At 46.8% G+C, this 27,542-nt stretch overlaps 1 protein-coding gene across 1 annotated transcript in view; it reads left to right on the top strand.

Annotated features, from left to right (window-relative positions):
* SCRN1 (secernin 1) overlaps nucleotides 1–24,505 on the top strand; it is a 62,584-nt gene extending 38,079 nt beyond the window's left edge. The window contains exons 4-8 of the mRNA XM_038557218.1: nucleotides 4,042–4,244; nucleotides 6,597–6,791; nucleotides 9,029–9,194; nucleotides 18,510–18,690; nucleotides 20,758–24,505. Of these exons, the coding sequence (XP_038413146.1) occupies nucleotides 4,042–4,244; nucleotides 6,597–6,791; nucleotides 9,029–9,194; nucleotides 18,510–18,690; nucleotides 20,758–20,916 (904 nt within the window). The 3' untranslated portion in view covers nucleotides 20,917–24,505. The remainder of the gene's footprint in view (nucleotides 1–4,041; nucleotides 4,245–6,596; nucleotides 6,792–9,028; nucleotides 9,195–18,509; nucleotides 18,691–20,757) is intronic.
* The last annotated feature ends 3,037 nt before the right edge of the window (nucleotides 24,506–27,542 follow it).

Raw genomic sequence — 27,542 nt, 5'->3', positions numbered from 1 at the left:
CAGGACTCTGGGATCACGCCCCGAGCCAAAGGCAGAAGCTCAACCACTGAGCTACCCAGGCGTCCTGAGGTGTGCCTTTTGATAAGAAGTTTAAGGTGATAGAAGATTACAATGGAATATTATTAAGCAGTAAAAAATAACCGAATGCTTATACATGCTTGAACATGATGAATTTTGAAAACATATCAAGTGAAAGAAACCAAGATGCAGAAGGTCACATACATATGATTGCATTCACATGAGATATCCAGAATAGGCAAATTCATAGTAGTAGAAAGTAGATTAATGGTCGCTTGGGGTTGGGATGGGAAAATGGGGAGTGATTCCTAAGGGATATGGGGCTTCTTTGTGGGCTGTTAAAAATGTACCAACTTTAGATTCTGGTGATAGTTGCGCAACTTTGTGAATATACCAAAAATCACTGAACTGTATGTTTTAAGTGGGTGAAGTTTATGGTTTGAAATACATTTAAAATATATGAAAGAAGAAAGGATACATATCAAATACATAAGATATAAGGGGAAAAAGAAGAAAAATATCCCTCTTGTCCCCTCTTTATCTCAGGCATCTTTTTCCCTTTCCTGCTCTGCTAGCCACTATGTAACAGGGGGAAGTGGAAGTGTGGGCTCAGCAGGATGGGGATCTTTGCTCGCTTTCTGTTGTGTCATGAGCACCAGGAGTTGTGTACCTGGCCTTTGGTGGTTCATCAGTGACTGAGTTTGGACTGAATGACCAAAGGAGAGGATGGGCTGGAATGAAACGACATTCTGAAACAACTTTCTTTTTCTGAAATAGTGAAATGCAATAGAATCGTGACCTAGTTGAGAGAATATTGGGCTGGAGACCAGGGGCCTAGGTTTTCAGTGTGAATACACCAAGTTATATTACCTCTCTGGGCCATAGTCTGCATTTGTTCGAGGGGAGGCCTTAGATTGGATGACCTCTAAAGTACCTCCCAAAACCAACATCCTATACAAAGGAGTAGAGGTTTTGACACTTTGTAGGCTGTGTTAGGAGAAAGTACACATTTGCACAGAGATCTCTGTGATCTGAGGCTTCCACCAACTGATGGATAGCTCTGTTACCCTTTCAGGAATGGACACAGTGAGCTTGACATTCCAGTGTGAGAGTGACAGGCTGAAAATAGGGATTCTTCTAAGGATTTACCGTAGAACAAGATTTGAATTTGGGAGCATCCAAGGCCCAGAAAAACTTGGACTAAGCACACACTTTTGAAGGATCTGAATTGTACCTAAGGTAGATATCAGAGTAGGACTCTAACCTTGGTCCAGTAAATTTCATTCCTCTGCCTGCCCCAGTCATCCCCATAATGAGGTGAAGCAGCCAGTATGAAAATAGGCGTGGGGGCCAGGAAGATGCTGTTCTCGTCCTGAATCACATGAATCTGCCCATCTAGGAGGCAAGACCCCTGTGAAAGGCTTTGGAACAGGCATCCTGATATCAGGTGACTTGTGGCCCTAGACTGCTGTAGCTCTATAGCATCTGTCCCCTGGGTCCCAGCCGGAGAGTGTGTAACCCTGCTGTCGTTTGCAGTCCTGGTACCATGGAGCAGGCTGTCCTGCCCTCGTCCCGAGGCACAGAGGCTAGTTGGGAATAAACAGGTGGACAAAGGAGTATTGTTTTCCATGGTCCTGGCACAGGGGGCAGGAGAGAGAAAGTTGTGTTTGTGGATGAGTGTCGAGGTCCCGCTGCAGATACTGTGCAAAGAGGACACAAAAGTCAGCGTGGGAGGGCAAGTGCATGTCTCGGAAGTCTGTGTGGAACACAGTAGGCAGAAGAGCAGGAGAGTGAGCTGGAAACTGCAAAAGAGAAGTCACAGCTTCCAAAGGCAGGGTGCCCCTGCTTGGGTATTCATGTGCTCCTAGCACAGGTTTGCATGGGCAAATTGGAGCCCTACCGAAGCCCTGGGACAGGCTTCTGCTTGGAATGCATGCACGAGACAATGTGACCAGAGGCTCTCAGGGCCCTCCTGGGGCACAGCTTGGGCAGACCTATAGAAGTGCTCACAGCACACTTATTTGCTCTGGACCTTCAAGATCAGATGAATGCTTGCTTCTGCTGTTCCTCTTCGGAGAAGATGACACTGACCAACAGAATAGTCTACTTAATCCAACCTTCTAATGAGTTTATTTTTTTATCACTCTCCTAAGGTCATAGGGTTCAGCTTTCAAATCAGTGCCTTGTCCTCAAGTCTTCCTAAATAGACCAACACTGAGAAATGGCCAATGAATTGATATATAATTATCTGACCATGAAAATAAGCCTGTTACAAGAATATCTCTGTGGAATTATTGCTTCTCCCTCCCTGGCAGCACAGCTAAAGGCCCTTTGGAAAGAATCAGGCTGGGTGAATTTTAGTTATAATTGGTCTCATGCTGGAAATTCACCAAGAACTGGTGTACGCTACCACCTTAGCAGGCACTGTTGCCTCTGCTCTGAGGTTCTGTGCTGCTGGCACCAGAATTATAATGGGAAGGGAGAAATGAACAAATGGACATTTACTGAGTACGTATCAGGTGCCATCCTCTTTCAGATCAGCCTGAGAGGGATGTAGTACCAGTTTGTCTTTACAAATGAGAAAATCAACTTTCAGAAAGGTTATGTTACTTAAGGTCATGCTGCCGGTGGGTGGCACAGCCTGAACCAGAAGCCAGGCCCCTCTCTCTCTGAGTCACTGTTTTTCTGCCATAGTGTGTTGCCTCTTAAATGTACTCATCACCTACTTGGTCCTGGGCAGTTGTGCTTGTGGTTTTACATTCATTATCTCATAAACCTGTCCTCAAAGCCACCTGATGACATAGGTCCTTACTTGATAGGTAACATAAATTTGAATTCAAATATATTATGTGACTTCCCCAGGGTCACGCAGAGGGCAGTATCTGTGCCCTCTTTAGGGGGCCAATTAATTGGAAGGGCTGGGAGGAGATTGCTGTTTCATTTCTGAGGAATTGTGTAGTTTTTGATAAGTGAAGCTGTAAGCCACACCAGTAGAAGGAGGCTGATACTAGGTAGGAGGAGAGATATGTTGAAAAGCATTGATCGTGTCCCAACCAGGCTCCGGTTCCTAATGCCATCTCTGAGTGAATCATATGCACTGAGGACAGTGGCTGGCTATGGGACACTTTCACTACCAACCAAAGTATGTGGCGTAGAATAGCAGAGATCAGGGTGCACTGGGCAGAGATTTCCTTTTGCTCAGAGACAGGAGGGAGAATAAGCCACAGAAAGGGAGTCTTGGAGCAGCCCGGGTGGCTCAGCGGTTTAGCGCCGCCTTCAGCCCAGGGCATGACCCTGGGGACCCGGGATGGAGTCTCATGTCAGGCTCCCTGCATGGAGCCTGCTTCTCCCTCTGCCTGTGTCTCTGCCTCTCTCTCTCTCTCTCTCTCATAAGTAAATAAAATCTTTTTAAAAAAAATAAAAAGAAAGGGAGTCTTGATAAGGCTAGAGCTGAGCTAGGCAGCTCCATGGGAGCCAGGGTTAGAAAAGAAACACAGAGAGGTGCCTGGATGGCTCAATCAGTTAAACATCTGCCTTTGGCTCAGGTCATGATCATGGGGTCATGGGATTAAGCCCCATGTCGAGCTCTCTGCTCAGTGGGGAGTCTCCCTCTCTCTCTCTGCCCCTCTCCCCTGATCGTGCTTTCTCTCTTTCTCAAATAAATAAAACCTTTAAAAGAAATAAAGAAAGAGAAAAGAAAAGTGAAACAGAGAGATGGCTGAGGTGCCCTTCATGGGGGAGAAGCCCTGGGTTCCTGACTCTTCTGTCTGTGTGGGAGGGGAGGTGCCTAAAGACACAAAACACCCCCCATGATTTTGAACTGAATGTGGAAGAGATGCACTTTGAGTTCAAGTGTGCTGTGCTGTTCAAGTGTGCTGTGAATCTCTGTATCTGTCCACAGATGGACGTGTTTACACATGTCAGCCCGCTTCATCACTCCCCTTCCTCCTAGTCTTTGGTTATTGTGGTAAAAACCACATGGTAGGAAATAACTGAGGTACACTTCTGGTTTTCTTACTCCAGGCTTGGTTTAGAAAGAGGGACAACAGCTAAAGAAGCCTTAGATGTCATCGTCGCCTTGTTGGAGGAACATGGACAAGGTGGAAATTACTATGAAGATGCAGACTCCTGCCACAGCTTCCAAAGCGCATATCTGATTGTGGATCGTGAGGAGGCCTGGGTGCTGGAGACCGTGGGGAAGTACTGGGCTGCCGAGCAGATCACAGGTGAGCCCGTGTGGATGGGGCGGCCGAGGGGGATGCTGCCCGGATGTGTAGCTGCCTGCCCACTGCTGATGTGGACCCTCTCTGTGCTGAACCTTCTCTTCTAGGCTCTGCTTCTGGAACGTGGGATGCGGGGATGTCAGCACTTGGGAAACACACTCCTGACGTTTATTTTCTGTTTGCTTTCTGAGCAGGACCCAATTTTGACTACCACCAGTTTGTGACCCAAAGTTACTCTGACCAGGCCAAAGGAATGGTGACTTTCCCATTCCATTGAGTCAATGAGCCATTACTACAGGGAACTGCCCCTCGTTACCCCCAGCCCTATAGCTCTTTGTGCTTGGAATATTCCTCTGAAAGAGGAATTGGGATCTGTATGAGGACCACTGACTGCCTCTGGGCCAACAGGCTCATTTCTCTGTGAGACAGGGTTTCTAGAAGAGCAGAGACTAGGGAATCCACCCGGGAGGATGCAGTGCCCATTCACCTATTGCTCTGTGCTCCCTGCCACATTTGTTCTTAGACAGTTCTGAGGGAGGAGATGTTAAAAGGAGGTGTGGTTGTCCTGTCTCATCAATTAGCACCCTCATATTAGGGACTGGATGGGGTCCCAGAATGGGCTAAAGGGCTTCTGAGAGAACTAAGGAGTTCTAGGAGGGGATTGGGCAGTGGAGCCCCACTGACATTCCTTAGGACTGAATGACACACACTTGGACTGTGCGCTGCCATTTCCCCCTCGTGCGCTCATGGCAGACACAGCTAGGAGATCACAGCGCTCTTCTCCTGTTGGACCTGTACTTGGCCTACATATTTTTCTCAACTGAATTTGCAAGGAAGTCTTTTCTGGTTCCTCAGAATTGATGAGAGGGATGAAACCTGTTTTTGCATCATTGCCTTAGGGGTGATTGGAACCAAATCGGACTTGAGTTAGAAGCAGAAGATCTACTGTAATAGTTGAGCATCAAGCCCGTTGTTTCTTGTGGCCTGAGTCAGTGTGGTGATCAGAGTTGCTGTGGACGACAGGCATGTTGTGTCCTATTCAAGGCTGGCTTCCGGGGCTTGCCCGGAGGAGGGTGTCTTCTTATTCTCACAAGGGTGCTGAATGGGCTGGTGGTGCCCTTGCCTCAATCTCAGAGACTTTCTCCACCCCCATGTGCCCAGCATATACTCACTTGTGCCTGCTGCCCTATTCTTGTGGTATTTACAGAACGGGTGTAGCCGGTGTGGCCAGCCATATCACCAAGCCTCCTGCAGTGCAAGACCATAAAACTCCTTTACCAAAAAAATTCTCCTAAGATGAAGCTTTACTATCAAATGGTTTCAAGAGGAGTAGTGGTCTGTACAGAAGAGCAGTCATATATTGCTTTTCAGTAGAACTTAAAAAACTTTTTTGACCTATACCTGCTTTTCAAAAGCTTAGTGTCTCTTCAAGATATAGCTTTAAAAAACCCATCTCGTCAAAATGCACGCAGTCTTTCACTAAATATTGAAATAAAACCCTAGCCATTCCTTGGACTCATTGATTTCATGTCCTCTGCTTCCAGCAGCAGTGTGATAGTAATAGGATAGTAAATTTGGCCCCCAAGTGCTAACATTCCTGAAAGCAAATGTCTTATTATAAATCAGCCCTTGAGGAAAATACTATCTGTGGAGTTGCTCACAAGAGATTTTTGGTAGTTTAGTATGAAGAATGCCAAAATCACTTATTTAGGCCAAAGCTATTTTTTATTTTTAATTTTTAAAGTAGTTTTATTCTTGTATTATCCTCTGAAATGATGAATGGCAGAGGGCCAATGCCTATCAGCTAGGAATCTTCCTTATCTTGGAAGAATAATTCAGTGAGGCAGAACATACTAGAAGAACTCAGTCTAATACTGACCTTGTCTCTAAGGGACTGGTTTTTAGGCAGTAATGACTTTATTGCAGCTTGTGGTTTGAGCTCTCTCTCTACTTCATTCTCCAAGAATTTAGATCAACATGCTTCCTGGCAGCAGCAAATATGGATGGCTTTTTTGAACTACAACTCCTAACTTCTTAGTGTTCTAGACAGTATCTTGAAGCTTGAAAGCCAAGTCATCCTCAGGGTATTTACAGCTGAGTCTTTGGAAGAGCTAGAGCAAGCCTGCCAGCTGATGGGAGAATTTCTGGCCTCTTATCCACCAAGCTGGAGTGTACTCAGAGTGCATGTGTTTCTGATTCTAGATTTATTTAGCCACACTTACGTTTTTATGAGAAAAAAAATTCCCGCAGATTTCCCACACTCCTATATCTGGGTACACATGTACACACACACACACTCATACTGATATACTCAACTATGTATTTCCAACTAACGGGGCTTTGTACTCTCTACAGAAGGAGTGAAGTGCATTTGCAATCAGCTTTCACTCACCACGAAGATCGATGCAGAGCACCCTGAACTCAGGAGTTATGCTCAGAGTCAAGGCTGGTGGACAGGAGAGGACGAGTTCAATTTTTCCCAAGTTTTCTCTCTGGCTGATGACCATCTAGACTGCTGTGCAGGCAAAGACAGCTTAGAAAAGAAAGAAGGTGAGTTAGTACACCCCTTATGATTCTCCCTCTCATACCTGTGGTCTTGTAACTATTTCAGAGGACTTGTCTGATCTTAGGATCAGCAGAGGAGGAAATGAGAGTAGACCTTGTACATACAGACCAATTTGTGTTGATGCCCCTGAGGTGCAGGAAGGATATCAATGTGTATTTCTTATTGTAGGATGCTTCCTCACCCATGGGAGGTTCTTCTTCTGGAGTGGTTTCTCCTTTAAACATCAGTGTTATTGTACCTGTCTTTATGATTCTTATTGAAGCTTCCTTCTATCTCAGCATTTGTATATTTGACTTACTGTCTTCCTATGTTTTCCTCTCTTATTAGGCTGCTAGGCCTTGAGGGCAAGGCACTGTCCTTTACTCATCCTGAGTTCCCTTTTTGGTGCCCATTATAGACTTTTGCTCCATGAATATTTATTGAGTTGAACTGTTGACCTGAATTTTCTTCCCAAACCTTCTATCTTCTGCCCAGTTATTGACTTGATCAAAATACAAATTTAGGTGAATGTGTTGACTGGATAGCTTGGTACTTGTGTGCCTGAGTGGAAACCCTTCCAAATAAACCACCATGGCCACATTTTATATTTGCCAGTGATACGTGTGTTTTGTAAGTTAAACCTCATTTAAAATCATTTAAAATGATTTAAAATCATTTAAAACAAGGGTTGGCAGATGATGACCTGTTTGTTGGTAGCCATGTATTTTGTGAATAAAATTTTATTGGAACACAGCCATACACATTTATTTACATATCGTTTAGGACTGTTTTCATGCTATAATGGCACAGTATGTTACAACAGAGATGATGTTGCCCATAAGCCTGAAATCCTATCTGGTTCTTCAAGAAAAACTTTGCTGTTGCTTAATGTAGAAAAACAGTTCAGGAGTTTTGATGTGGAGCTTAATTAATGTATTCAGCATAGGGACGTAAGAAAGCATCCATTTTACAATGGGAACTTAAAACCATTAAAAGTTCAAAACAAACAAACAAACAAACAAACCTAAGTTGATAAAAGTATATAATCCCTTATGTGAAGTAGTCTCACCAAAACATCAGACTTAAATCTGATGAAGCTTCTGGATCTAGCTACTAGTTTACAGGAAATACAGAGTATGAGGAACATATTACATAACACCAGGCAATACCATCTGCAAAGTTCAGACTGTGTGAAATTCTGTAGGAGAAATGGCCCAACAAGTAAAATGCAAAAGAATAAAATGAGAGGCAGAGATTAAAGGAAATTTGAGACATTACCAACTACTAGATCCTGATTTAAATCAGTAAACTCATTTATGAGATAATGAGAACATTTGAACACTGGGTAGTTGAAGAAATCAAGGTTTTTATTGTTAATATTTTTAGGTGTGACATTATAAATAGAAATTTACAAAGGGGATGTGAGTTGTATTAGTGAAGTTTAAGGCACCTTTTCCCTATGTGATGCTTTGATCCCATCTTTGTGAACACAGACCGAAAGAAAAGTGTTTTAATGAATTATAAACAGAAGGAGAAAATGTAAACCTGGGGTTCTGTGCAGTCAAGGAATTGTTAACACATTTAGTTGAAGTCAGAGACAGTAGTCATAATGACTTGAATATTCTAAATGCTTCTTTGTGTGAATCTCTTCCACTGCAAAGGCCATTCTCCAAATATCGTATTGAGTCTAACCAGCAAGAGTGTACGAGAGAGCTAGCTTAGTGGGGTGTGCATAGATTGCATGTACTTTGCTATGCAAGTACCTTTCTATTGCAATACTGCACTCATTGAGGTGTTGCTCAGTGCTCTAACAAAGAGACTCCAAAATAATATGGCTTAAAGAAAATGGAGGCTTACTTTTTGCCCCTATTATAGTTTAGATGTGTATGGACAGTCCAGGGCTGGTGGGTTACTCTGCCTCAACACAGGACTTCCATCTGTGGATCACTTATGAGCGTGTCCTAGGCAGCAGCAGGAGGAGGAAAAAAGTGAAGGACAAACTGTCCCTTTTATGGGCATGACAAGGAAGTTGCACATATCATTTCATCTCCCATTGGTCAAGATTTATCATGTGGCCACATGTAGCCACAAGGAAAGCGGGGAAATGTCGTCTGTGGCTGGGCAGTTATGTTCTCAGCTATCTGTTCAAGAGTTCTATTACTAAAAAGGAAAAGGAATGAATGGGATTTTGGCTAAAAACCTGCCACTGTTACAGCTTCTCTCTTTCTCTTCTTCTTTACAGAAAGCATCACTGTGCAGACTATGATTGACATCTTACGGGACAAAGCCAGTGGAGTCTGTATAGACTCTGAGTCTTTCCTCACCACAGCCAGTGTAGTGTCTGTTCTGCCTCAGAACAGAAGCTCGCCATGCATTCACTACTTCACTGGGACCCCAGATCCTTCCAGGTTTGTCTGACACACAGTCGCGCTGGCAGAGAGTATATGCTTCCCTTGAAAGCTCATCCAATAAGCATATACTACATTCCTCTCCCTTGCCTTCTGTAGCTGAGTCACATTTTTCAATCAACCCCAACGTGGCCAAGGCAGTACAGAGAACTTTGGCTAAGGGGAGTTCTTGGCTCTAGTCATATCACTTTTTTTTTAAGTAGGCTCCATGCCCAGCATGGAGCCCAACACAGGGCTTGAATTCATGACCCTGAGATCAAGACCCGAGCCTAGATAAAGAGTTGGATACTTAACTGACGGAGCCACCCAGGCGCCCCTAGTCACATCATTTTTATGACAATCATAGAATCAAATGATTTTAATTCAGTAAATAAGTGTTGAGTTGATCTCATGGGCCAGGTGTTGTGCTATGTGTGAGGGATGCAAACATAAATAACACAAAGTGAGACAGATGCAGGAATGCCCAAGATTTATCAAAGCAATCAGTTCCTATGAGCTAGAGGACAACATGGTGCAGAGGCCAAACCTCAAGTGTGCTGGCCACTTCCTTAAGACAGTGTGTTTCAGGGGGTTACTTTCTGCTCACGTATTTCAGCAGAGGGGTTGTACTGCTCAGGATTTAAGAATACAGCCTCTAGAATAATCTGCCAGGATTTTGAATTCCATCTGTCTGACTTAGGGACTGGTAAGTTGCTTAACTTCTGTAAGCTTCAATGTCTATACTGTACCATGGGGATAATCCCAGCTCCTACCTTGTATGCTTGTTGGGAGGATTAAATGAGATAATCCAGGAAAATACACAGTAGGTTTAACTTCTCTTTATTAAGACTATCTCTGATTTGCTAGGCAGACGGCATTCTCACTCCCTGGTAATGTTGAGTCACATACAGCACCGGTCACATCATCAGTGGCTTAGGCACAACCATCCAGTGGTTTCTAATTCTGTTCATTATCAGAATCACTTGGAGGGGTTTTTGAAAAATACAGGTGCTTGGGCCTGTTGTATCAGAATCCTTAAGTTGGGCTCAGGAATCTGTCAGTAAGACTGATTCTCAGCTTGGAAAACTCTAGAAGACTTCCTATTCCACTAGTTTCACTGGTATTTCTTAGGAGTTCCACTGGATGAAAACCATCATCACTGTTTGAATATTGGACATCAAATCTTTAACTGCTACCAGGAAATTGGTACATATTTATTCTTATTATTTCAGGAATATAAGATAGTGATGGTGTCTAGAAAGGGTCATCTATTTCTTAGATGACTCAGGAGAAAAGCTAAGTACCTCTCTTAAACTTTTGGCCTTACTTTTTCTTTTCTTTTTCTTTTTCTTTCTTTCTTTTTTTTTTTTTATGTTTAGAGAGAGAGAGTGTACATGTGAGAGGGGCAGGGTGGGGAAAAGGAAGGGCGGCAGGAGAGGGTGAGAGAGAATTTTTTTTTTTTTAAGATTTTATTTATTTATGAGGGAGAGAGAGAGAGAGAGGCAGAGACACAGACACAGGCAGAGGGAGAAGCAGGCTCCCAGCATGGAACTTGACATGGAGCTCGATCTCACAACCCTGAGATCATGACATGAGCTGAAATCAAGAGTCAGACACTTAACCTACTGAGCCACTTAGGGACTTCTCAGCCTTAGTTTTTAAACTACTGCCAATATCAATAGATCATTCTAGCAGGATCTGACTATTAAATTCAGTATAATCTATTCTTGATTTTTCATTCATTCATTTATTGACTCAACAAGACTCATAAAGCACCTACTATATACCAGCTATCATGCTTGTTAAGTACTAGGGATGAAGTGTGTACAAGGTGACAGGTGGCTTGGAGGTGATGCTGAAGGAGCAAGCTTCCTAGAGGAAGGATCCCTTGAGTGCCAGGCATTGTGGAAGAGCAAGACTTAGTTAGGTACAGAAAACAAGAATGACATTTTGGGTAGAAGGAACAATGCAAATGCTGAGAGCCATCAGACAGTATCCTCTGTGGATTAGGTTTCCATCTCTCTTCCAACCTCTACTCTACCAGTGGATGAGCTCGGCTGCCCTCGAGTGGCACCTCTGCCGGCCTCCCTCAGTGAGCCTCTACTGTGTGATATACCAGCCAGTCTCCCAGGATGCACTCCTGTTTGATCCCAGCTACTTCCTCTTAATCTTCCCTTCCAGTTCTTGATGCCTGGTTTCATGGATGGCCCCACTCCCACCCTCTGTTTGGTCCATCAGCTCTGGGGCTCGTCTTTCCCCCCTGTTGTCTGGACTTCCCCTTATGGACTCTGACTTAGCTTGCCCCCAACACTGGTGGCTCAACCACCTTGAGAACACTCTCTGTTGGCTCACAGGGGTACATGCGGGCACTTAGAGCCTGACACTAGAGTGCCTGGGATGCTCTGCCTATGTATTTGGCCATGTTTTTTAGGGAGCAGGAGCCTTTGCAGGAGTGGGTTGAGCTGAAGAAGGCCTGTACCACCCCTTTTGCTTCTGATATCTCAGGCACCTGCTCCAGCTGTGCTTAGAAGGCAGGGCTCTGTGAGACCAGGACAGTAATATGAAGGAATGCCACTTCCTAGACTGAAGTGCGTGGCCCGGTACAGTTCTAAGATTGGGCTGGGAAATAGCCCTCTAGTATTTAATATGGAAAATTTCAAGTAATTTTTAAAAGAAAATGATTCATGGTTAAATTAATTGAAAAGACTGTAAGGAAGATTAAAGGCTCTCCGGAAGACATTCTTTTGTGTCTTCCAGGGCTAAGTGAGCTGCCTTTCTTACTGCAATTGTTAGAACTGTCACAGATTCAACATTTCAGTGTTTCTCTGTAATTGGGCATGTTTAACATTTTGTATTTTGTCAGCAGGAAGCATAATTACCTACTCTTGGGTTTTTAGGTAGTGAATCGGGGAAACTTTAGCTGGCTTCTGCTGACGCTAAAAGCATCAGAGAGATGTTTTCAGGAAATCATTTCCGAGCAGGGGGCTGGCAAAAGATGATGATCCAGGAGCAGGACTGTGCTCTTTATCGCTCCCAAGTAACATTCAGAACCAAAGACCTGATCTATTGTTTTGTCTGCTTCAGCACTTCTCTGCCCTTTGCTCACTGTATTTCTTGCAGATCCTTCTCTCGACTCGTTCCAGCCTTTTTTTTCTCTTTCTCTTTCCCTCTCAGTATGTACCAGATGTGATGCAAGTTTGGGAGCTGAATGTGTCAGAGTTTCAGAGATCCAGAGAGATGCAAAAGACCTTCGATTAATTATATTGAGATATTAGTAATATTCCTCTGAGTTAGCCAGTGCTCGGTGATCCACATAGTGACACCGACTGGCCTTAGCGCTGGGGTTCTGACCTCTGCAAGCCCCTTCCTCGGTGGAAGCCAGGACTGGCCAAAGCGTCAGTGACGTGAAGTACTGGAGAGGGAGAGAGTAGAGAAGTCCCTTAGCACTTTGAGAACATAACAGTCCTGCAGTGTGCTGGAGCCAGTGAGAGCCGATTACGTGCCTCTCTTCCCAACCCTATGTTCAGTGACGTCACACTGGCAACTTGACATGGGTCACACCGCAGAAACTGGCTGACACCACGAATCAGGGCTTATTTGCTCCAGACATGGTCGTCAAACCAGCACATCATCAAGAGGCCCTGACATCTGAGAGAGCCCACAAGTACTCTACATACAGGATAGATAAACCAAGAGGGGGAGAAAATGGGAAATTTTTCCATTTTAAATATTAAAAGGCTATCAGCTCATTTTTCTAATCAGATTAGGCTGTATATTTACACCTAGGGAACAGAAAATAGAGAGGAATTTCTAGGGAAATAGTTTTGACCTTCTTTATCTAGCAGCAAAGAGCTGGGGAGATACAGGCGCCTGGGGGGTGTGTATATGTGTGTGTGTGTGCGTGCATGCGCGCGTGTGTGTGTGTTTCCACCTCTTCTCCCAGTGTACTAAGCTTGAGAAGCTAATTGGATTAACTGAGACTGTCTCATCTGGTTAATTCAAAAGTGGTGACAAGTGGCACCTCTTTGTTGGTGGAGATAACTCTATGAGCCTTAGACACCACAGCCTATAAATACAGCTCTGGTGCGGTTCAGGGCACAGCTGGCACAGATGTCCACAATGCTGAGGGTCCCATGCAAAATAGCAGCCCCTTCCCCCCATTTCATTCTGAATCCGGCCGTAACCATCTCTCTCCTCTCTTCTATTCTACAATTTTTCTTTAAAGATTTTATTTATTTATTCATGAGAGACACACAGAGGCAGAGACACAGGCAGAGGGAGAAGCAGGCTCCATGCAGGGAGCCTGATGTGGGACTTGATCTCAGGACCTTGGGATCATGACCAGAGCCGAAGGCAGATGCTCAACCCCTAAGCTACCCAGGCGTCCCTACCATGCAATTTTTACCTCAAAACCTTCCAGAGCCTCTGGATCCAGCCCTCAGCTTGTCCCATGCTCCAAAAGTAGTAGTTCTGTTTCTCTCTAAATAGGCTCCTCACTGATCAGTTCTGCGCTCAGCCAGATGTACCTGGGACTATGTGATTAAAGCGCCTCAAGGTAAAAAGGCAGAGCGACCCATTCAGAGAGACACCTGCAATCGAGAGAAAGCTGGTTATCCTGAGTTCCTCTGAGCTTGGTTGAAATTTTGCAAATTCACCAGCGCAGGATCTTGGGCCACTTCCCTCTGTGCCAGCGAATCTGCTGGGGACTCCAGAGCACGGGGGAAGCCTGACTCAGGCACCAAGGAAGTTTCTGCACCTTCAGTGAGAACAGAGCCATGTTTGAGGTCAGAAGGGCTGGCTGGCCACTGATAAAATTCCAAAGCCCACAGTACAAAAAGGTGTTAGATTTTTCTGCATGATGTGTATTAAAAAAACCCAACAGAACGATATAATGGTGAGAGGTTGTAGGGGAAACCTGACCTCAGCTTTTGAAGATCTGAATTTAGTTCTCCATCTGCCACTCATTAGGAATATGCCTTTGGACCAAGCACCTAGCTGCTGCGAGCCCCAGTCTTCTCATCTGAAAAATGGGTTAGGAATTTTGCCCTGCTTTGTTCATTGCTCTATCCCTAGGACCTAGAATGGTTTGTTACTTAGGTATCACTCAACACATATTTACTGATGAATGAATAAATAATTAGGAGTACCAGGAGACCTGAATGCAAGCACTTTGAAAATTGTGATACATTATAAAATGTCAGGGATTTTCATGGTAATTTTGTTTTCCTTCTAAATGAGAAAACAAATGAAAGGAAAACATTTTTTTGTACTGGCTCACTGTGTCTATCACAAGGACAGATAAGGCAAAAATGCCTCTAGGGGAGCATGTTTCTTGGCTGTGACTCAGAGTGTCACCCAAGGCTAAAATTCTGCAGGCCTCGGAGACACACTGGAAGCCCATGCTGTGTTTCCTGTCATCAGACTGTGCCTTGGACCTTAGATTTGTCTCAGGGATTGCTGGCGGTGGTGGTGATATGGTTCCTTTCATGTTACTCATGGCTTCCTTTGTTTATTGTTCCTCAAAAGGATGGATAGCTCCTTTAGTGTAGCTCAGCCAGGTTTAAACCTCCTCATTAATCAGTTGCCGGGCTGCCCTTTGCTACTGGAATAATTTTCCCTTCTGGGCATATTATCTTGGGTTCATGTCACAGCACATCATGGAGGCGCTGAGTGTCAGGGTAAATTCCAGGGTAGGTGGCTTCTTTGAAAGTGAGGACAGAGCAGAACTAGCTTTCTGGAGCCCTCTCAGGTGTGTCCCACATCAGAGCCATCCCTGACACACTCGGTGTGTGACGAAGTGTGCCCTGGCCTGTCCAGGTGGCCTGGGAGGGGTGGTGCCTCATGACCCGGGTGGCAGTTTCAGCTTTGCCATCGGCTGGACATGTGACCTGGGTCAAGTCATTTAATTTCTGGGCCATTAATTAACATATATTTGATCAAGTGGCATTTAAGAAGCTACTGTCGGAGCTGTTAGTGTGGGAAGATGTCTGAGATTCTCCTCGGCTATTTAGAATTGTAGTGTGATATTCTATAAGGCTTGGCAAGAAATCAGAAGGTTTGGGTTTATCCACATTCTAGTTTTTTGGGTATGTAGGCACAAATAATCAAGCCTGAGTTATAATTCCCATATTCTGGCTTAAATAAATATTAGTATTATTACAGTTTGTCACCAGCAGTAATTTTTATTCATTAAACCCTCAAATATCTCCCTTTAACCATTTGACAAATCTGTGCTTCATGTTTTTAGCAGTTGAGGATACTGACTTCCTTACAGACTCTGAAAAAAAAATATCCGTGGAGAGCTGTGGCTGCTTTAGAGTATAATGGGAACCTCATCATATTTTATTATTTTAAAAAAGAAAATCGATAGTTGGGGAAGGATAAACATACGGCGCCTCGTGTCTTAGGAAAGCCACCAGACACCCCTACTGATGTTAAACTAACCTCCACATTCCGGCGGGTGGGGAGTGGGTTTGAAGTCACATGGAATGTTCTGATTCTTACTGCACCATTATCCTAGATATTGGATGCAGAAGACCACTACTGTGCTGAGCGTGAACTTCTTGAAGTCAGAGCCACAAGCTCGTGGGTTGCATGACATACAAACAGAAGTTAAATAATAGGTTTAGAGGCTGGGAGGGACGTTAGAGATCATTGGAGTCCCGATGAGGGACAGAGAGGGAACAGAGAGTGTCGGCGGTCGGTCAGAGGAGGAGGGGCCGGCCGTCCCAGTTCTGAGCCCCAGCGCAGTCCCCGCCGCCACTGCCACCCGCGGTGCTCCCAGGCCGTGGCCCCCAGAGCCGCGCTCCTGGCCCACGGGCCGCTGTGTCAGAGTTCTGGTCCCGATCGCCGGCCTTGGGCCGCGGAGGTCCCGGCTCTGGCCCGTGCTGCCCGCTGCCCGCAGCGCAGGCCCCGGGCTGAGAGCACGTGAGCTGCGCCGGCTGGGCTCCCGCGGAGGGCCTGCAGGTTAACGTGTGCTGCCGGGGTGCACTGTTGGCCCCGGAGCTGGGGTGCTCGCCCGCCCTGAGGCTGCGGGCAGGGGAGGGACTCTGTTAGCTCTGGACTCGCTTTCCTCCCGCTTGCCCTCCCGCCCCCTCTGTTACCCTTTCCCAGTGACCCCTCACACTGCAGCCCTTTTGCAGGATCAACCGCGTGACTAATTGGATAATTCAGCATTAGAGAATCAAAATTGCTTTAGACACTTTAAAGCTTTGCGTGGATTCCTTTCACCTTCAGTAGTCAGCGTGCAATATTCAGTAGAGGGGGGAAGGACCGATGTGTGTTCCCCAGGCTGTAGGAGGTGGCGGCTGGCAGTCTGTGCTCCCTCCGTGCTGGGCAGCCGTGGTCCGTCCTGGGTAGGGCAAGGCCCTGGCAGGCGTGGCCTGGGGAAGGCAGGCCTATCCGCGCCCTGTGCTTCCCAGGAGATAGGGCTGAGGATGGGTCTGAGTCTCCTGGAAGCATCCTCATCACCTGCAGAGAACAGGGTACCTGGCACCTATCCCGCACCAGTGTCACCCACTTTACCAGCTTGAGCTATGAAGGTCTCACTGATTTTATTTTTCAGTGCTTTTTTAAAAAAATTTTTTTTAAAGATTTTGAGAGAGAGAGCCAGAGAAAGAGCATGAGCAGAGGGGAGGGGTAGAGGAAGAGGGAGAAGCAGGGTCCCCCCTGAGCAGGGAGCCCAATGCAGGGCTCCATCCCAGGACCCCGGGATCATGACCTGAGCTGAAGGCAGATGCTTAACTGACTGAGCCACCCAGGTACCCCTCTCACTATTTTTAATATTCACATGAAACTTAGCTGGAGCCTAGTCTTGCAGAGTGACTTCAAGGTCTTTTTTCCTCTCTTGAGTCCTCCTTCCTTTGTGAACCTCAGGGAACCACCGCAAGAGGTCACTTCTCATGATTAGATTTTCTCCACTTTTCCACAAGTTTGCTTCGCCTCCCTTCACTTTTACAAAAGAGGTACATTAGTATGGTACCTGTTTTCACCAACTAGAAGACATCCCAAGAGGATGTTTGCCTTTTACGAAATGATAATTGGTTCTTGGCCTTATACCATCATGGCTTATGAGAGGTTTCCTAGGAACGTTCCACCTTCAAATATCTGGGGAAGCCTGTACTGTCCTTCCTAGTGTGTTCCTCAGACTTGGAGCCCCCTGGGGACCTTGTTAACATGCAGACTTTGATTCGGTAAGATGGGGGTGGGGCCTGAGCATGATGCTGATGCATCACATCCAGGGGCACAATTTGGGTAGCCAGGGTTATTGGTCCCCAGTTTTTTTCAGATTGTGGCACACTGGCAAGGCTGTCCTGGCTGCCTCAGGCCCAGCCGCCTCAGGATCAGCATCCCAGCTCACTGCTAACCCACCTGACGCCTGGAGGAGCCGAGGTGTACCAGTTAAGAGGAGAGAAAAGAACCCAAGTCTGATCAGTGCACATAGTCTTATCCCACTTCTTATTATTGCAGGTGCTGCCCCACGGAGTGGCTGAAAGCAGGCTACCCTTGGCCCAGGAGCGCTGCTTTGATTCAGCACTGTTTATCTGGGTGCAGAGGGGAGAATAGGGCTCTCTCCCCATGTTACACGCAGCTGTGGTCTCCACACACCTTGTTGGCTTGGGATCTCAGGATGCAGTTTTTAAGAACCATGGCTCTTTTGGTGTGTGAGTGTGTGTTGATGTGTGTGCAGTTATGCACAGATACCCCTGTGCATGCGTACACACACACACACACACACACACATTTTCCCTAAGGTATACCATCATGCCGGAAGAGCTGAATGAGTTCTGCATTAGCCACCTCCTATGCCCAGAGCTCCTCTTTCACACAACAGGGCTGCTGTTTCTCTGCAGTGTGTCCTCTCTGGGGACTCTGGGAACCTTTGTGTCATCTGCAAATAAGGTAGGACCTTAAAAAAAACAAAGAGATAAGGTCTCAGGCTCTTCCTTTCCAGGGAGGCCAGTTTCCAGGAAGATACTGTAGAGAAAGGCAAACCTCTTTCAACACAGATAGATGGCCCATCACGCCCTTTCTCAAGACACTGTGTTTCTGTTTGCCTTTACATAACTGAAAGGGGCCTCTCTAACGGTCTTCCCAGGACAAAGTAAGTCTGTTTTGGTGTCTCCTTGCTTTTAATAGAAGAATTTGCAGCTGGTAAATGACAGTTCTACTAAAATACTTACTAAAATATGCAGTTGTGTCGGTGTCCCGGCCCCCACCAGCCCCCTTCCCACCCTCCATGCGCTGGCTCAGGCAGTGCTTGCCGAATGAAAGGACAGTCTGGTGTCCTCAAGCCTCAAGCTCAGTTGTGGTGAAGCACCTCTCCTTTCTCTCCAGGTCCATATTCAAGCCTTTCATCTTTGTTGATGATGTAAAACTGGTCCCCAAAGCACAGTCTCCTTGCTTTGGGGACAACGACCCTGCCAAAAAGGAGCCTCGGTTCCTGGAGAAGCCGGACCGCCGGCATGAGCTGTACAAGGCCCACGAGTGGGCACGTGCTGTCATCGAAAGTGACCAGGTGAGCCTGGGGCTGGGCCCACGGGGGGGGGGGGGGAGCGCCGTCTGTGAGAGGTGAGGCAAGAGAGCGGTTATGGAGTTCACCATTTTCCTCCTCGCCAGCTTGCGTCCTTCCAGAAATTCAGATACCCAAGGCCCTTCCTAGAAGGCTGCTGTTGACCTTTCCAGCCAGTCTCTTGAAACCAAATGAAACAAAGCTTCCACTTCAGTGGGCGAGGAATATCCCTCTTTCATTTACTGTGTACCTAGGAAATAATAGAAATGTGTGGTTCTAGTAGGGATCACTGCTTTTCTGCTGTCTAAAAATCTTTGTATACTTTTGAGGGTAAGAAGTTGTACAAGATGGCAAAACTTTATTTAAAGTTACAATCCTATGTTTTAAAAAAAGTAATTCTTCAAAGAAGTTCTGGAAATGGATGGTTGTACAACAATGCAGATGTTCATATTGCCACTGACCGTGTACACTTAAAAATGGCTAAAATGGCAAAATTTATGTTATGTATATTTTACTATAATTTTAAAAAGTTTTTTTTTTAAAAGATTCTCAAATTCCTAGTGTTTTGCAAAATTTATTCTTGAACGTGCAATTCCCCCCACCTCCCCAACCCCCGCCCAAGTTCTGGTAAATAAAATTAGAGGACATTGATTCAAATAAGACACACACCCTGTATTTGCCCACGGCAGCCATTAGTGATGGGTGGCGTATAAAACTCCAACCTCTGTTTTGCTGAAGGGAAAGGAAAAGAACATGGTTATTAGATGCCCATCTGCTTTGCAAGCATGTGTTTAACAATTTGAAACAGGTCCAGTCTGTTCTGAAGAAAGGGACACCGTGTAGATAAATTGGTGCCTGCATGTGTGTGGGCTGGGTGAGCTTATCTCATGCTCGGCACGGTGGACTATATAAAAAGCATGTATAGAAGGGCAATATCAATAGTAAATCCAAGGGAATTCAGAAAGAACCTCAGAGAACGGCAGCCTCACTACTAGAACTTGCTCTTCTGTGCCACAGTGATGATCATTTGAACATGTCAAAGTCATAGATTTTTACATTTGCCTTCCCTGTTGAACACTTCCTGAGAATCATGAGTGCTGCTGCCACGCTGCACTGAGCTTTGCCCGGATGTCCACCTTGGTTCCCGACTGTGCGAACTTTCTAGGTGGATGACAGCAAGCCCTGAATACAAATGCCACTTGGTGCATGGTTTTGTGATTATGGGGCAACTAGAAGGCAGAGGCAGAGGGAGAAAGGGCCATGTGTTTGAACTATTCCACATAAAATGTCAAAGAGATAAGACTGATGAGGTTGGGTGGGCTTTGCAATTGAGCAATGACCATTGGTTTGAGCCAAGGCGGTGTCAGGAAGAGGTGGAGGGGTGGTGACAGCAGCTTCTCCACTCTGAGACTAATTGGGCCGATGAAAGCTTTTCATGGTCATCCACTGTAAGTGAGTGGAAGAAGAGGTCTCACTACCTCAGGGAAAAAAAAGTTGGGGGATGGACATGGCATGTGTTTATTTGCTGATCCATTTATTCATTCAACAAACAGTTATTGGGAATGCCTATTGTGTCCCAGGCATTGGAACATAGTGATGAGTTCAGTTCTCCCTCCAGGAGCTCATGGTCTAAAGGGGGACACAGGCAAGTAAGACAGATCCTTCCAAGACAGGAAGAGAACAACCATGGCAGAAATAAAGGCATTGACAGGGAGCCCAGAGGAAAGGGTCGAAGAGGCCTGGTGATGGGTACAAGATGACCGAGTGCTGAGGAAGAGCAGGGTGGAGTATCACGGATTGGAAGAATAATGCAGTTAATACAGTCTGGTTGAAGGGAAGGAAGGCATGGCAGGAGGTGAGGCAAGCAGGAGCCTCGTATGTCACAAAAGATCTTTCCTGAATGTCTCTCGGGAGTCTGGATTTTATCCTGAAGGCAGCAAGGAGTTAAGGAGGCCAAGCATTCTAGAATGATCCCTGTAGCAGCTATGGGGAAACTGCTTGAATGGGGTGGGTGGGCCCTGGGCGACTTTCTTGTCCATTGTACTGACTCGCACCGTTTCCGTCCTTCCTCAGGAGCAAGGTCGCAAGCTGAGAAAGACCATGCTGGAACTAGAGAAGCAAGGCCTGGAAGCCATGGAAGAAATCCTGACCAGCTCTGACCCCCTGGACCCCACCGAAGTGGGGGATCTTTTCTATGACTGTGTTGACACGGAGATTAAGTTCTTTAAGTGAAGTAAGCATTCCCTTTCCCCTTCTTATTTAAACTTTCCCACCTTACTAAATGACCAGCAAAACAAACCACTCTCCTGTTTGAGTAGAACGAGAAAGTTCAGATGTGTCAAAGTCACACCCGTGTTCTGCCCCGAAGCTCAGCAACGTCCCCTCCTTCTACAACGTAGCTTCCCTTCTTTTGCGATGTAACGCGTATCCATTTGCCTGTCGTTCGATCGTATGACTAATTGTGGATTTTCAGCTGCTCTCATTGTATCTCGGTGACAGTGGACACATTAGCCTTCTCACGGAGGACGAGGTTCCTCGGGCCTTGAAAGGGGGCTCCCCGGCGCTGAGTGTGCAGGAAGAGCAAAATCTTTTGAAGTCTTATTCCTTCTCTCAATTGACGGTTTCTCCCAGGCTCCCGAAGGGCCCAGCGCTGTTGTGTGTGTGCTTGAGGGAGAAGCTGCCCGGTCCCCCCTTCCCACGGTGCGTGCCTGTCCTGCAGAATGTCCCCAGAAGTGTCTGCTGAGGGTCGAAGCCAGTGGGGAGGGCCAGGGTGGGGGGGCTCTGTGGTCCCAGCTCCTCCCGAGTCCGTGATCCTAAAGAGCCTGTCTTCTGCACACTGCGCTCGCCTGCAGTGGGGGGCTGGGGTTGGAGTTGGGGGGCGAGGAGGGCTGGGGTAGCTGGAACCGCCCGCCCTAGAGATGCGGAGGCAGCCAGGCCCGCGGCCTCCCCACGGCCTCCCCCGGCCTCCCCGCCTGGCTCTCCCCAGAGGCCTGAGGCGCTCCCCGCGGGGCAGCCTGCCCACCCCTTAGAGGTGGCCTGTGTCGGGACGATTTCGAGGGCCATCTGCTTCCTTCAGGATTCATTAAACGGCCCGATGGCCTAGTTGCACCCCCCCACCCCCGGCGCCACCAAAGCTGCGAATTTCTCCAGGGAAAGAAAAGGAGAAACCCTTGACCGGTTCGATTTCAAAGTCGCCGGAATCGGGGCGGCGGCTACATCATCTCAGCAGAGGCTTTCATTAAACTGATTTGTTTCCCACGTCGGTTCGCGCGGAGGATTTGACTGGCGGCCTGAGCGTGGAAGGAGCGCGCGAGGAGGAGCAGATGGCCCGGCGCCGGGGACACAGGGCAAGGAGGTGACAGATGGGCGCAGGAGCTCCCGCGCGGTGGCTGCAGCCCCAGGCCTCCTGCCCGCGTGCTCTGCCCTCCGAGCCGCGCGGCCTGTGGTGAGCGGCGACAGTCCTCCAGGGGCCCGCGGGCAGCGACTGCACCGACGGCGGGGCACGACCGGCCTCCAGGGCCAGGAGGGACGCGGCCGCACACCCAGGGGTGGGCGCGGAGGGCCACGGGGCCTGTCGGGACACACCGTGTCCTGCCGACGTCCCCTACCAGCGTGGGCACGAGAGAGCCACGAGCCTCGTCCTGCAGTCTTGTAGGTTCTGTGTGTAAAATCACAAACGACAGGTGGAAGGAGATGGGGAGGAGGCTTGGGCCTCCCATCCAGGGCCCATCCAGGGCTCTCGCCGTCGTTGAGCATAGGGTCTCCTCGGAGAGGCAACGGCCGTTCTCAGAGCATCTGTTTGCAGATGCTGAGGGGGTGGGGCGAGTCTTACCTCACCCCTTCTCCGTCCACCTGCTTGCTGGTTAAGGCAAGCTGATGTGGAAAGCCACCCTAAAATTTCACCTATAGTAGGTGGTTTTACCTCCACCTACTATAGAAACATTGTGTCAGACCTGACAGGCCTGAGATACCCAAGGCGATGGGGGGGCGTTTTACCAAGAGAAGTCTAGTGAGAATTAATTACACAGACGTCTGCTTTCATTATTTTGGGCCAAATGAAGGCCCTGGATAACCCATCCAGCCGATGCCCTTCCCTAGCCACTGCGAAGAGGGAAGTACAATGGCGACTTCTGTTAGGGGACATATGTCCAGCGTCTCAAAGAAGGGCCAGCCCTACAGGAGAAAGGTCTTGGCCGACGCTGTACGTCACAATTGTGATGTCCCCGTGTTACCACCAGGGGGCGTGTCAGCCCTCCATGGCGCAGCCTGGCAGGTGTTAAATGGGACTGGGATGCTTCCATCAGGCACAGAGGGGAAGTCTGGGCACAGTCAAGCCCTCAATAATAGCAGCATGAACTCTCTGTGCACTGGGAGTTGCGAGGAAAGTCAAGAAGAGAGTAAGGAATCTGCTGATGTGGCCGCGCTCTCTGCGAGTGACTTTTATCTACTTAGGTCAACTGCTTAAAATACGTGGTTGGATTTTGAGCAGGCTGTTGGGGAGATGCTCCTTTTTAAATGCTCCTAACAGACCCTGCTTTCGAAAAATGCTTATCAATACATGGATTAATTCTTGACCAGGGATCGCTTTTCTAAAGGCATTATGGGGAAAATGAATATTCATGATGAACTATGAAAGCAGCGTTTTAACGGTCAGTGTGTAAATAGCTTCCTGAAATACCATTTGTGTATCCATTAAGATTTGGATGGGGGAGCTGTGCATGCTTTGTGCAGAAAGAAGACATGGCCATCAAGGATGGAATTTCTCCCCCATTCCCATGCCCCATAACTAAACATAAGCTATTTAGTCTTATCTAGTAGATGGGATATGCCATACATGAAGACAGCCTTCATCCTCTCGGGGGCGACGGGGGGCAGAGGCTGCAGTAAAAGAAAATTGGCAAAGCAGAGTAGTACTCTTCACTCTTGGAGGTTGGTTTGGAATGCTAGGTAGAAATCTAGGTAGAATAAGGATATACTTCAAATTATGGTGATTCTTTAGTGCCCAATAACCTAAGACACAGTGTTATTATTAGGAAGAGTCTTTCTTACAAGCTAACACAGCAGGTGTATGCCTGTTAGACATTAGCCATGAAGTCCTTTCACTGTTGGGTAAATTATTAGGTCTAAAAAATAATTACCAACCAGGCAAACTACTTTACTCTCTAACTTATGTCACCCCCACATTGATACAGGTGTTACACAGCTCTGGCTGGCCCAGCAGGGAAGCCAGGTGGGACCAGTATGTCTGCTAGGAAGGCACTAACTGCATCCCTGACTGAAGAACAGTCAGGCTATTTGTCGGGGAGGTCTTCAGCTGAGCTCTCAGCTTAAGGAGGGAAGCACATGGAAGAAAGAGGGAGGGGAGCCTCCCCTGGCTGGCCATTCTTGTATGGAGGGGGAGGAGTGGCAGGTCACACGCACGTGCTGTCCCAGCACCACCCTGTGCCTCCCTGTGGCTGTGACATTTCATTCTGCACAGTCCCTAGTCCCAGCTCTCCTCCTATGGTTTGTGTCAAATGTGCTTTTTATCTGACTGACTTCAAACATTCCGAAATGTCACATGCAGATTTCTCATGGGAATGAATATGTACGTGTTTGCAATCATGTTGTGAGAAGTTAAATGTGTGAGCTGGAAAATGCTGTTGGCAGGGAATAATAAATAAGAAAACCTTTCTGTTTCCTGCAGTGGGAACTGACCGTGTAGTCTTAACAGCCTTTTGTACAAATATCTATGAACCAGATAACTTCCCTATCCAGTGCTTGCCCTTGGAATTGTCTCTAAATACATCAAGCATACAATAAAAGAAAACACTGAAATTAATGTCCTTGTGTTTCATGAATAAATGTGGGCATCAGCCACAAAATAGAAAATGTATGAAGGGGGGATATGTTTTTCTGACTGGAATCTTCAGAAAACCCAGTCAGCTCAGTGTTTCCAACATGGTGGACCGTACTGTGGATGGCTTCACTCTTTAGAACCAAACACAAAAGCACAGTGAGACACCCCTTCACACCCACCAGGATGGCTAACTGTCAAAAAAGTAGAAAATAACAAGTGTTGGTGAGGATGTGGAGACACTGGAGCCCTTGTACAGTGTTGGTGAGAGTATAAAATGGTGAAGCTAGTATGGAAAACGGTATGGCCATTCCTCAAAAAATGTGAAGAGATAGTATTAACATATACCCCAGAAACTCCGAGTATATGCCCAATAGAACTGAAAGCAAGGCCTCAGAGATAGTTTTACGCCCATGTTCACGGCACCATTATTCATAATAGCCAAGAGGTAGAAGCAACCCAAGTGTCCATTGATGTTATTCTCAGCGAAATAAGCCAGTAAGTATCAAGAAGGCAAATATTGTATGATTCCGCTTACATGAGGTCTCAAGAGTAGTTAAACTCATAGAGCTCGAAAGTGGAATGGTGGTTACCAGGGGCTGGGGGGATGGGGAACAAAGAGTTTTTTTCTAGGGGGTAGAGAATTTCGGTTTTGCAAGATGATAAGAGTTCTGGAGATTGCACAATAATGTGAATGTACTTAACAGCACTAAACTGTACACTTAAACATGGTTATGATGGTAAACTTATGTTACGTATATTTTACAATTTAAGAAAAAAACCACGCTAGAAATGGAAGTCCAGATCACCAGAACAGGTGGTGCCATCCATGCCCAGCATCTCTGTGTTAAAGCCATACCAGCTCCGAAAGATGCCACTTAAGAGAAAAGCCAGCTGTCTCCACACTTGTGACCTAGAAATGCCAGATTGCTTCCACGATTTGTTCTCCACTGTGACAGGCAAAAGGCAACTGAACATCTTCATGAAGATAGGACTTCCGTCACTGGTCACAAGTGACTCGTGTCAGGGTCAGAGAAGATGACTGCCCTGTTTATTAAATTTTTTTTTTAATTTTTTATTTATTTATGATAGTCACAGAGAGAGAGAGAGAGAGGCAGAGACACAGGCAGAGGGAGAAGCAGGCTCCATGCACCGGGAGCCTGATGTGGGATTCGATCCTGGGTCTCCAGGATCGCGCCCTGGGCCAAAGGCAGGCGCCAAACCGCTGCGCCACCCAGGGATCCCTGACTGCCCTGTTTATATGGCAAGAAACTTCTAGCTCTTTAAATCTTATTTCCGACTCTTTTTCCATGAACATAACATTCTCCCACAAAGCTCCAAGGTGACAGAGCATATGTTAGTTTGCTAGGGCCGCTGTAATAAAATTCCACAAAGCGCTTGGCTTAAGCCGCAGAAATGGATTGTTTCGCAGTTTTAGAGGCGAGAAGTCCAAAACCAACGTGTCAGCAAGATTGGTTCCCTCTGGGGGCTGGGAGGGAGAATCTGTCCTATGCCTCTCCCCTAGCTTCTGGTGGTTTGCTGCCCTCCGCTTCACCCCAATCTCTGCCTCCCCGTGTCTGTGTCTGTGTCCAAATCCCCCTTATTACAAGGACACCAGTCATACTGGATTAGGGCCCACCCCACCTCGTATGACCTCATCTTAACTAATTACGTCTGCAACAACCTTATTCCCAAATAAGGTTACATTCTGAGATATGGGGTTAGGACTTCCACATAGGAATTTGTGGAAGGCATAATTCACCCTGCAACAGGGCAGGTTCGTGAAGGACGCCCAAACCTCTGGGACGCGGGGTGAGAATTTGGAACCCGCTTCTGGACGCCACTACTCTTCCTGTGAAGTTGCTTCCCTCAGCCTCCTAGGTACCACCTTTCCCACCCCTAACTCCCATCAGGGCTGCCTGAAGATTCGGCTCCTTCACCTCCGCAGTCCACGGCTTTGAAGTTCATCACCTGCTTTGCCAGTCATCTTGGGCCACTGCTTTGCTTTTCCACACAGATTGGCCCTTTTGGTCATTAAGGAGCTTACCTCTACCTCTGCTAATAAGGCAGCAGATAAAACAAGTCAGGTCCCTATCTAATTAGAAGGCAAAGTGTGTGGCAACAGCTAACTTTGAAATTAGTTTCTAGATGCGATTTATTTCGGGAACATCTATGAATTTTAATTACTGGTCTCTCCTTGTTATCCTACAGCAGAGCCAGTGCAGTGTGGTCTGAGCAGCTCCATAACCATCTAAGTGCAATGCCTGGGGTGCAGCCGCTGAGAGCTCTAGTTGGGACTCGGCCTGTGATGAGCAAACTGCTTGTACCCTAGAGTATGGGTACAAGACTGTTGGGACCCAAGGGTTAGGGGCTTGTCTCGGTCTTATGTCACTGCCTCTTTACCAGTACATGCTTAGGTACATATTTGTGTCCCCATTTTACACGTGAGGAAACTGAGGCATAGACTCATTATATAAGTTACACCCCCAAACTCAGGCGAACTGGAGAGTCCTATCTATGTCTGCCCTAAGCAGGTGAACCCCATCGCCCCTGCACCAAATGCCAGAGAGACCGCCTGAAAATACTATAATGGAGATCAAGAGCATACTACCTCATACAGATGTTTTGAGGGGTTTGCTAAGTTGGGGCAGGTGCTCAGTGCACTTCAGCTTCGAAAGCTGTTTCATTTTAACACAAATTAGAGGCATCCTATAAGCAATACTTTCTGCCCATTTCTATTAGGAAAATACCGTGTTACCTATTTTTTTTTTTTAAGAAAATGCATCTCAGAAAGATTTTCCTTGGGTTATTTTTGCCAGACACCCATCAGTTCAGGTTGCCTACAAAAACCAGGAAAACATTATGCAGGTTAGTTAGAAATGTCAGCTCAGAAAAGAAACGCCCCGTGTTGAACACAGTATGTCACTGCAAGCGTTGGGTCCTGTGTGAGTATCCCTTGTGTCCCATCATCCTGAGAAGCCCTTCTAACCCTGAAAAATGATTGGCTTAGATCGGTACTGGT

This window comes from Canis lupus, chromosome 14 (assembly GCF_011100685.1).
Source record: "Canis lupus familiaris isolate Mischka breed German Shepherd chromosome 14, alternate assembly UU_Cfam_GSD_1.0, whole genome shotgun sequence".
Lineage (NCBI taxonomy): Eukaryota > Metazoa > Chordata > Mammalia > Carnivora > Canidae > Canis > Canis lupus.
Note: the sequence above shows the minus strand (reverse complement) of the source record. Positions and strands in the feature narration are given on the sequence as shown.